This window comes from Sturnira hondurensis, unplaced genomic scaffold (assembly GCF_014824575.4).
Source record: "Sturnira hondurensis isolate 20B ecotype Veracruz unplaced genomic scaffold, ASM1482457v3 Scaffold0001221, whole genome shotgun sequence".
In the NCBI taxonomy this organism is placed as follows: Eukaryota; Metazoa; Chordata; class Mammalia; order Chiroptera; family Phyllostomidae; genus Sturnira; species Sturnira hondurensis.
In genome coordinates this window covers 7,105,533-7,116,172 of record NW_028073852.1, presented here as the reverse complement: position 1 = coordinate 7,116,172, position 10,640 = coordinate 7,105,533, and the positions used below count along the sequence as shown (strand labels likewise).

At 61.8% G+C, this 10,640-nt stretch overlaps 1 protein-coding gene across 2 annotated transcripts; it reads right to left on the bottom strand.

Annotated features, from left to right (window-relative positions):
- Positions 1–105: 105 nt before the first annotated feature.
- On the bottom strand, positions 106–10,165 carry FAM171A2 (family with sequence similarity 171 member A2). Of its 2 annotated transcripts, XM_037067625.1 has the most exons (8): positions 9,932–10,165; positions 6,205–6,432; positions 5,884–5,976; positions 3,409–3,567; positions 3,151–3,330; positions 2,940–3,056; positions 2,687–2,813; positions 106–2,100 (listed from the first exon to the last, which is right to left on the bottom strand). In XM_037067625.1, exons 1-8 carry the CDS (start codon positions 10,047–10,049, stop codon positions 618–620), a joined length of 2,505 nt encoding a protein of 834 aa, XP_036923520.1. In that variant the 5' UTR covers positions 10,050–10,165; the 3' UTR covers positions 106–617. The 2 variants fall into 2 exon arrangements, with proteins under 2 accessions (XP_036923520.1, XP_036923529.1); XM_037067634.1 differs by lacking the exons at positions 5,884–5,976; positions 6,205–6,432.
- Positions 10,166–10,640: the final 475 nt, after the last annotated feature.

Sequence of the window (10,640 nt, the reverse complement as noted above, 5' to 3'; positions counted from 1 at the left end):
ATTTGGCCACCCTCCCTGCCCTCCCCAGGAGCCCTGAACAAGGGCCCCTACCCAGCACCCATGTTCCCTCTACCCCACAGAGAGACACACAGAGTTAATCTCACCAGTTATATTTGCTGCCGCCCACACTGATCCCATCACATTACCGCCTATTCCCCAGAGCCGCCCCAGCCACTGTGACTTGGTAGCTCAGGGGTGGGCTACCAAGCAGCACCCCTCCCCTCCCAGGGGTCCACAGAATGCCCTCTCCCTTCCCAGCCCTCACACTAGCAGCTGAGGCCTGGTTGCCCCTCTTGCTTTCCCACAATAGAACTTTCTATGTACAGCCACGTTTATACAGGCACTGCTTCCCCCCACCCAGCCCTCCTCCCCAGAACCTCCCAATGGGGGTCTGACTCCTCCCACCGCCCTCTTGGAGACAGACACGGGGGTCCCCCCGAAGACGTTCATTACCCAGCACATACCACCGGACAGCTCAGCAGGCCCCAGGGCACCTTTCAAAGACCTGGGCTAAGAGCGAGTACCCCCACAACCCCCTGGGGCACGCACCCTGGGCACTGGCCCAGGGGGACGGGGCGGAGCCCGCCCGGGAGGCGGCGCCAGGCCGGGAGGGGGCGCTATTTGACGTTGAACACCATCAGCGGCCGCTCCTCCCGCCGCTGCCAAGGGCTCTTCTTGTCGCCCCCCTCGTCTCCCACCTCTGCCCCCAGCTCGTCCTCTGGGCTGGTGAGCGAGTCGCGACGCAGCTCGCTGGCGCTGCTGCGGGAACTGTCCCCGCGGCTGCGGCCCCGACCTCGGGGTACCGTGGCCGCCCGGCCCTCGGGCGCCGCCACCTCGTCCAGCAGCGGTGTCAGCGAGTTGTCCTCCGGGGAGCAGAGGCCCGTGCGGCTCTCGCTGCTGCTGGGCTCCGTGTCCTCGCTGAGCGCCAGGCGCGGGGGTGCGGGGGGTGGTGGCGGCGGCGGCGGCGGCGGCGGCGGGGGGGCGGCCGTCGGGGCGCGCTCCCGCTCCTCGCGCAGGGGCCGTCGGCGCGCAGGCCGCGCCTCGTGCACGTCGACGCCCGAGTCCAGGCTGGCATCCGTGCTCCGCCCGCCGCCCGCCTGCAGGTCGATGTAGGAGTGGCGTACCTGCGAGTTGGAGCGGCCATCGAGGGACACAAACCAGGCGCGTGGGTGCGGCTTCACGCCCAGTTCGAGCAGCTTCTTCTCCGTCAGCGCCTGCAGCTCCCCGTTGAGCTGTGCCATGGTGGACTCGTTGAACAGCACCGGGATGGTGACAGAGCCGCTGACCGGCGCCGAGCGCCCGCCCCCCCAGCCCTCGCCGCCGCCACCGCCGCTGCCCTCGCCTCCCGCGCCCGAGTGGCCCTGCATCAGTGGGCGCTGGGGGTCGGGCTGGGGAAAAGGGCGGGCTGGGCCGGGGGCCATGCCCTCGGGCGGGACGGGGTCGTCGCCCGCCCCAGCGGCTCCCGCGTCGCCACCCAGGCGCACGTAGTGCGCGGGTATCACCAGGGTTGGCATGACGTTGCGGTAGACACTGTCCTTGAGATGGTCGATGGAGCCGCAGAAGATGAGCTGCCCGGCCTGGCTGAGCGACGGCGGCCGCGCCAGCTGGTCCACCGACTGAGACAGCAGGAAGTCGGGGGTCTTGCTCTCGGCTGCCCCCTTGTGGCTCAGGTAGTGCTCGAAAGGCGGCGGCGGCGAGGGCGGCTCTGGCAGGAACGCCGTGGCGCCAGAGGGTCCCCGCCGGTACTCCTCTAGGCCTGGCTCCAGCCCACCAGGACCCTCCATGGAGCGGGCGCCCTTAAGCCCGGCGCCCTCACCCCCGCGGGCACCTGCAGGCTCGGCGGCCGGACGGCAGGCAGAGCGCGGCTTGGCGCGGAAGAAGTCATCCCGGGAGGATGCTAAGTCGCGGGAGCTGGAGAAGGCGGAGTGGAGGGGGCCTGGAGGTGGAGCCTCAGGATCCCCCGACGGGGCGGGCTCCAGGGGTCCCCCACAGATGAGGTGGAGCTGGGACATCGAGGTGGCCTGGTCTCGTTTGTTGCCGTCAGAGGGCCCGGAGAGCTGCAGCTTGCGGTGCTGTTGTCTGGGCTTCAGGCAACGCCTCCTGGAGAGGCGGGGGCAGACCAAGACCCTTACAGGTGTAATGCCAAGAGCAGCTCCCTAACTCCCGCAGCTCCCAGTCACCCTCAACATGAGGGATTGACATAGTTGGAAGGGTCGGGACAATGCCTGGGACTCAGAAGGCAGGGAAGGAAGGAAGGGGAAAGGAACAAAAGAAAACCCCTGGGAGAGGTTTGTGGAAAGAGCTTGCACGTCTAGGGGAGGTCCGGCCAGCAGCTGCGCCCATTTGGGTCCCTCTCCAGTAAATTGCTTTCACCTGTAGGAGGCGCAGTGAGAACCTGGGAGGAGCCCCTAAGCCTGAGGTCCTGTGGACGCCAGAGCTGGGATGGCGGGAGCAGCTGCAGGTCGTCAGGGGAGGGGCCTGGCCTGCAGCTCCGGCCTGCCCTCTCCTACTTCTCTCAAGCCACCAGTGTTTCAGTCTGCGTGTGCATGTGTTCTGCTTTCCTGTCGGCACCTTGAGGACCAGACTATGCCTTTATGCATTTTGGGGGCCCCAGCACAAGGCCAAGCACAGAGCAGACCTCCCTGTGCACAGAATGAGAGAAGGTGGGGGTCTGGGTGGCACTCACCGGCAATAGTAGATGAGCAGACATAGCAGAATGAGCACCAGCAGGGCCAGGGCTGCCAGGATGGTGAGCAGGAAGATGGTATGGTAGGTGCCGATGTCCTGGATGCCCGACGTGATGGTGACCAGCCCTGTGCCAGGCGAGGGCTTAGCGTTCCAGATGTGGATGCCCTTTCTGCCTTTCAGAAGGAGTCCACTTTCCCAGCCTCCCCTTCTCCTACAGCCCCCTATCATTCCTCCCTGCCCCACATTCTCACCAGCTGTGGGGGAAGCCATGGCAGCCGCCCAGTACCCCAGCTGGGGGGAGACGAAGGTCCAGTAGAGCTGCCGGCCTTCCTTCCGAATCACACCAGTGCCGTTGCGTACCCACAGCCCTGTGAGAAGCAGGGGTCACATCGGACTCAGTGTCCCACCATCTAAAGTCTCTGTCCCCACACTCCAGGCCCGGCAACCCCCAGAGGCACTCACCACTCTTGGGATCAAACCTCCAGGCTGGAATGCTGGTGCCCACAGCAAGGGCACGGGGCTCCGAGGGCACAGGCAGCGAGAGGTGAATGGGGCCTGAGAGTGGCACCTCTGTCCCATTGCCTGTCAGCAGGTGCACACTCACAGCAGCCAGGGGCATCAGCTCCAACCAGGAGCCATTGCCTGGGGGAAGGGGACACAGGGCTGAGGGCTGAATTCTTTGTGGGGGAACATCCCTTCCGTGCGTGGCACCCAGCATACCTGAGCTGGAGGCCTCGGTGCCCAGGAAGGCAGGGAAAGCCCGCATTTCCTGCTGGGTGCTGGCAGGAGTGAGCGAGGCCCACAGCTGGCTGTAGGTGGAGCTGACAGGCAGGCGGGCAGCCCGCCGCTGGAACTGCACCCAGGGCTGGGACCGGGCACCTGGATGGAGAGAGGGGTAGCTGCAGTTGCTCGGGGACCAGAGCAGAAAGCAAGTATCTGAGGAGAGAGGGAGCCGCTGGGTCAGGCCACTTGGGAGGCCAGGGGAGGTGGTGGGTGACTTGGGGACAGATATGGGAGTCACAGAATGTTAATTTGGAAGGGACGTGGCTCAGAAATCCAGTCCTAACTGTGTGACCCTGAGCAAGTTACTTGGCTCTCCGAGACAGTTTCCTTATTAACCTATAAAGCGATGAGGTTCCTCAGACGACTATTGCCCTACCACACGTGGCAGGCACCATGTTAGGTGCTGGGGACAGGAAAATCAGTAAGATGCGCTACCACACGTGGCAGGCACCATGTTAGGTGCTGGGGACAGGAAAATCAGTAAGATGCGGTTCACAATCCCCTGCCTTCAAGTTCACAGTCTAGTGTGGTGCAGTCTACTAGGGTACCCACGAGCACTTTTCTGGGGTGATGGAAGTGTTCTCTATCTTGGTTACCCATTATGGTACCTAACAGGCGCGCATGGCCATTAAGCACTTAAAATGTGACTAGTGTAGTGTGACTGAGGAACTGGGTTTATTTTTAATTTTTAAAAATTTAATGACGTTTAAATTCATTTACATCTAGATAGCTGCATGTGGCTAGTAGCTACGGCCTTAGACAGCCTAGGTGGTGGGTGCACTTTGTGCATCTGCCTATCTCAGGGTGGGGAGGGCGTAAAACTGAACTCCATCACAATTCGGTAACAGCTAATGCTCATCAAGCTTTGATAGGCTGGGTACTGTTCTAAGCAGCACAATTAAAACTGCTGTAATTAGCACAACAGCCCCTGACTCAGGGCCCCTTACCATCAACCCTGTTGTATATGTCCAGAAGCGGAGGCGGGATTGTTCAGTGGCTTGCCCAAGGTCACGGTGCTGGAGCCTGACTGAGGCCCAGGCTCCTAGCCTGGTGCCAGGGCCCATTCTGGCACTCACTGTTCCATCCTGCCTCATTACTACAACAGAGGGGTGCAGGGTGCCAGGGGAGTCTGGCCCTGTGGCACCTTGCAAGATGAGCAAGACAGCCAGGAAAAAAAGTAGGAAGGGACTTCCAGGAGGACTGGGGAGAGAGGCCTGGGGGCACCGGGCAGCATGCTGGCCAGGGGCCTGCAGATGACGGGGGTGGGCAGTGAGGCTGTGGCAAGCCAGGCCCCAGAAGTCTAGGCTTTACACTGAAGCAGTGGGAGCTTTGGGGGGCTTTACACTAGGGGGCGCAAAGGAGGGTCCCTTTGGCAATTTAGAAACCTCCAAAGAAATTTTAGAAGCCTCTGGTTTAGGACCAGAGAGATGGTGATGAGCAAATGAGTAATTTGAGGGTGAGGGTTCAAGCTAAGAGTATTAACTGAGGAGGGGCTTCTCCCATTCCAAACCCAGGGCAGCCCCCTAGGGGTGTCCCCTCTGCCAGGCTTCATGAGCCGGGCTATGCCAGGTGCCCCTCCTGCAGTGCCAGAGCAGGGCACCCCTTCTGCGCCTGCACCCGGAAGACTCCCCCAGGCCTTCCTCTCCAGGGCCGTGCCTTTGCTCCCCCTTCAGCTCCCGTCACCGAGTTCTCCCGTCCCGCACCACTCACTGGTTAGGGTTTTCTCAGTATTGAGTGCAGCTGCCCTCTACCCTGCTGTTCCACCTGCTTCGTATTCAATAGTTATTTCAGGGCCTGTGATGGTCTGTCTCTGTGTCTTGCTGCTTGACTATGAACTCCGCAGGCAGGGAGTGGGCCCTTTCTTCCTTACCATTGCTCCCCAGCGCCAGACCCAGGGCCGGTCATGGCCTAGGCACGGCAGTAAGTCTCAGCTGAAGGGGACTGAGAGCTCGTGGGGTCACCAGGGCCACTGCAGGGTTGCTCTGGGCCTTGCACCCCATCGGTGTTCAGCACCTTGGAATGACCCTCTCCTGTCTCCTAACATGGCCAGGCACCCAGGAGCGGCACGACAAGAATGGGGAGACCCACTGAAGACAAAGGTGGCAGGGGGCGGGAGTTCTGATGGTAGGAGTAGAGGGAGAATAGAAACCACGAGAAGCCCCAATAACAATGAACATTTACTGACCACCTTCTGTGCTATTTTTTGTGCACTTGGTAATATTTGATTCCTTCCCTTAATTTGACGATGTAGGTGCTATCAATATCCACATATTATATTGACAGATGAACAAACTGAGGCTCAGAGGTTGAGTGAGTTGCCCCGGGGCACCCAGCTAGTCTGGAAGGGCACAGCTCTCTATACCCAGTTTGGGGGTGAGGAAGAGGAGCTGGGGGTAGCAGGGGGAGCCTTACCAGGAGAACCCAAGAGGATGTGCACCAGGTCCTCATAGAGAATGAGGGTGGCCGGCCGCTCGGGGAGCAGGTAGAGGCTGACCGAGGCGTACACTGTGGGAAGGGCAGCCTGTCAGTGCCAGAGAAAACCCCTGCCCAGCCCCAGGCGGGGCCCTCCCACCATCCGAGTCTGAGTGACTTCACCCTCCCTCGGCCCCCTCCGCATACCCCAGCCCAGGCAGCAGCTGCTGGAAAGCCTGCCCCTCTGCCCCCAAGGGCTATCTTGGGAAGGGGCTGATGGGGTCAGCTGCCGTCCCCCCCTCCACCTGCCCCTACACTCACAGGGCAGCTTGTCAACACGCCAGGGCACGGAGTTGGTGAGGAAGCCAGGGCGGGCAGCAGTGACCAGCACCCAGGTGCCCAAGCGGTAACTGAGGGGCAGTGTGGCCACGCCCTCCGAGTCTGTGGTGCCTGCAGCCAGCAGCATGCGGTTCCCAAACACATCCACCGAGGCCCGGTCCAAGGGCACCAGCTCCCCGCTCACGTACACCTGCACCTTGACCAGGATCTCTGCGGACAGGGTGGGGTGAGGGGAGTGAGGAGGCGGGAGGGGGAAGAGAGAACCAAGGGGAGCCCCAAGATCAGAAGAGAGGACTGTGGGCTGGGAGCGGCTTTGTGTCCAAGGCTAGATGAGACATTATGGAAGCCAGCACTTAGAGAGCCCTCAAACTTTACCTCAGCCTCTGAGGCAGGGACACTGCTACCATCAAGCCTAACACGCTCGCTTTTCCACATTTTCACATTTCTGAGCTCAGGCTATGTCTATGGTTGATGATGTCATAATTGTAATTGGCAGCATTTCTTACTGGTACATGAAATAACAGTCCATCTTCCAGTCAATGATGTATTAGACTTGATAAAACATGCTCACAGCCCATTTCACAGATAAAGAAACTGAGGCTCAAAGAATTGATACACTTGTAGTATAGTTAAGTGGGAGATCTGGGATCCAAATCTGGGAATCGACCTCTAGACCCAAATTCTTACTCACTGGACCCTACGGGGCTTGTGTCTGGGAGTGGGGAGGGAAGGGAGGCTTGAGGAAGAATGAGTAAGCCCTGGCTGGTGTGGCTCATGGATTGGGCCCTGGGCTGTGGTCCACAAGGTCACTGGTTCGATTCCCAGTCAGGGCACATGCCTGGGTTGTGGGCCAGGTCCCCAGGAGGGGTGCACGAAAGGCAACCACACATTCACGTCCTTTCCCCTCTGACTAAAAATAAACAAATATATACACAAATATATACATAAATAAATCTTTAAAAATGAGTGGAGAACCAGGGGCTGCAAGTAGGAGAGGTCAGGAGGATTCAGTCATTTGGAAGAGAGGACAGGGCGCTTGGCCGGAGTTTGGGTTCTCAGGAAAAAACTAAGAAGGGAACAGTCATCCCCATCACCCAGTCTCTCCCCAGAACCCTTTCCACAAGCCTGTGTCCCTTCAGATTTAGGGACTCAACCCAACCCTGAAGCCCAAACAAGTACCCCCTGACCCCTTCTCCTTAGGGGTACTGCCAGCCCCTCCCAGATGGTCAGCTACAGTCAGTCACCATGGCAACACCCTCTTTCCTCCCAAGAGATGGGCAGGGAGCTGGGGCCCTGGCAAGGGGAAGGAGACGGGGAGGCAAGCGGCCCAGGCCCAAGGAAACTGGTGTGGAGGGCGCTGGAAAGGGAAGTCCAAGTCCTTTGCTTTCCAGCCAGATCTGCCCCAGCACTTAGACGGTCTAGTGGGCCTGAGCCTGCAGGTGTCCCGATCTCAGGTGGGGTGATGGGAGGAAGAGCCAGGCCCAGAGTTGCTCTCACGGGTTCCCTAGACAGCCTCTCCAGTTCAGTACATCATCTACCCCTTTCCACTCAGTGCAGCCCCCTCCCTCAAGAGCATGCCTCATCCCCACCTCCTGCCCATCACAGAGGAGGTGTCGTATTTGGAAAGGTACAGAAACCTAACTGGGGGCCCCAGGAGGCAGGTGAGGAGTGGGCTGGGTGCTAGACATGAACCCGGGGAGTCCGGGCACAGAGGAAAGAGCTGGGAACTGAGGGGCTCAGGGCCACAGGGCACTGGGCGGTCAGGGGGCCTCATGGCTGGAGTCTAACACTCAACAGTGGCAGGTGTCTTATCTCAGGCTTCCAACCCCAGGGCCGGGGCCAGCGCCACGCCTGCCCCTGGCATCCCATCCAGCTGTTCCTGAACCCACCACCCCATCCCCTCCCAGGCCAAAGCCCAGCACTGTGGGGCGGGTGCACAAACTTGACCCTCTCCTGCGCTCTTGTTCTCTCGGGAACTGGCAGCCTCCCCTCCACGCCCGCCCCCCAGCCCCCAGTAGGAATTCTGAGAAGCTAGAGGGGGCTGGCTACTCCCCACCCCCACCCCAGGCTCAGAGCAGCTGGATGGAGCAGCTGGGAAGAAGAAACCCAGGCTCATGGACTATGGTCATTTGAGGGAGTGCCTTGGATTCAAGGGCCGGCTCCTTAGAAAAGGGCAGAGAGCCCAGGGATCAAACCAGGTGGGCAGGTAAGGCCTGAAGGAGACATAAGTGCCCAGTGGAGAGGGGGAAGGTGCAAGTGCCTAGCAGATTTCTTTCCCTCTTCCCCTCATCGGGGCTTCCAGCCAGCAGGCTGGGAGAACCTGGATCCCAGCTCTATTCCAGCCAATTCCCTGGGCCCCCTTCTTTGGGGTGCAGGACTTGAGAAACTAGGGCCCTTTCCTAGCTATCAAAGCTCCTCTTGTCCCCTAGAGCGCAGGGAAGACCCAGACCAGAGGAGATCCTTTCCCATTCCTCAAAGCCTGACATTCCACACAGTATCCGCTTCTGCTGGCCTCAGCCCTGCCTCATTCCAGGCGGAAATCCGACCCCCTTCCTTCATCCGGACCCCACTTCCCTCATCGAGTGCCCCCACCCTGCTTTTCCTGCCAGCTTCTCGGTGGGGAGGTGAGCAGTGGAGAGCGCCAGTTCAGGTTCAGACAGGGCTGGGGCCGGGGGGCTGGAGCGGGGAGAGCAGTAGCTGGGTGCTGGGGCCGGAGGCTGGAAGCGGCTGCGGGGCTGGAGCGGGTTGAGAACCCAGGCTAGGGAGGGAGCCCCGGTCTAGCTCTTCCACCCTCTCCCGCAGCAGAAGCCGACCCCACCCCCACCTCACACACCCACCTGGGCCCGGTGAGGCGCCGGGAGGGTCGTCTCCACTGCGATGGAGAGGCGAAGTGAGGAGGGGGCGATCTGGGAGCAGACTGGGGACAGGAGTGGCCGGAGGCCTGCTGGACAGGACCCAGGCACCTGCCCTCCCAGCCAGCACTGCCCACAACAACCAGCTAACCAGTTAGGCATGGCTCCGCCACCACAGCCCTGCCATGCGCCAAGCTGGGAATCACAATGTACCCCTTTTCAGAGCCCCCCAACCGCAGTCCCTTCTCCTTATTTGGCTGAGCAGCGTTTCTTAGGTGCACCCCAAAACCTGAACCTGAAGGGCCGGCTGGGGGCTGTCAGGCTCCGAGGCGGAGAAACCCCGTTCGAACAGTCAGTCCGCCCACAGCCTCACCCACTCCCCCTTCTCCCCTCCCTCCGCCAGACCCAGCTCTCGGCGCCCAGCCCCCGTCCGGGCCCAGGGTGGCAGCCGATGCTGCGCCCCCACCCAACCGCGGTCTGGAGCGAGGAACCCGCAGGGGGCTGCGGAGCGGGCGCCCGCCCCAGCCCGCCCCTGGGCGGGTGTCTACGGCAGACAATGGCTCGGGCAGCAGCGCCTCGCGGATCAGAAGGGAGGAAAACAAGGCAGGAGGGGGCGGCGGCGCAGAGCCTGGGGACCCCCCTACCCTCCCCATTTGTGTCTCCCCGAGACCCCCTCCCCGGCGGTCCTCCTCTCCCCTCTAAGCGCCGAGCCCAGGTCGCTTATCTCCCCCACCCAAATCCAGGGGATAGAATAGCCCCCAATTCACGAGCGCCGCCAAGAGGAGGCTGGCGGGCGGAGGCCCGGTGGGGGTGGGGGGCGCAGGCCGGCGATCGCTGCCCTCCCGTCCGAGACTCACCCTGCGGGCTGGGGGGCTCCGGGGGCGACTTGCCGGGAGCCCGGGAGGCGCCGCCGAGCAGCAGCCCCAGCAGCGGTAGTAGCCGCGCGAGGACGCTGGGGCCGCTCGGCGGCGGCATCGCGGGGCTCGGCCCAGCCCTAGCGGCCCATGGCTTCCGCCCGGCCCCGCTCCGCCGACCCCGCTCAGCCCCAGCTCCGCGCCGCGCCGCTCCGGCTCCCGCTCTGGCTGCGGCGGCCGCTCAGCGCGATTGTCTCCGCCCGGAGCCGCGCCAGCGCCCCCTGCAGGCCGCGCCCCACCGCCGCGGACCTCCGGGCACCGCCCCCTCACCGCCCCGCTCCGCCCGCAGCCCCCTGGCCCTGCCAGAGCTCAGCCCACCCTGCAGACACCCTCCTGCCCTCCAAAGGGGTGTAACGAGGAGGGTCCGATCGCCACGGTGCTTGGAGTTCTAGAGTCCGCGAAATTTGGTGCAATTTGGGGGTGAGGGAAATGGCTATTGCTTGCAATATACTCAGAGGTGGGTACCGTCATAAGGGTCTCCAAAAGGTGTAAGAACTGCCCTGCTTTACTGCTCCCTTTTCTCCACACAAACATTAGCACAGTGCTGGGGAGATAAGGCTAAGCCCCCTGCGAATCCGTCCCGCTTCTGGTCTAGCTCTTGCATCTTGTTAAGCTATGAGCAAGTTACTTAGCCTTCCTTTAAAGTGAGAAT

Bases quoted from the DNA above. Each gene is read 5' to 3' on its own strand.
- FAM171A2 (XM_037067625.1), bottom strand. From the start codon at position 10,049: ATGCCGCCGCCGAGCGGCCCCAGCGTCCTCGCGCGGCTACTACCGCTG. The intron at 2,814-2,939 runs GTGAGAATGTGG...CGCCTGGCACAG, and splicing joins CATGGCTTCCCCCACAGCTG to GGCTGGTCACCATCACGTCG. The intron at 2,101-2,686 runs GTGAGTGCCACC...CCGCCTCTCCAG, and splicing joins CTGCTCATCTACTATTGCCG to GAGGCGTTGCCTGAAGCCCA.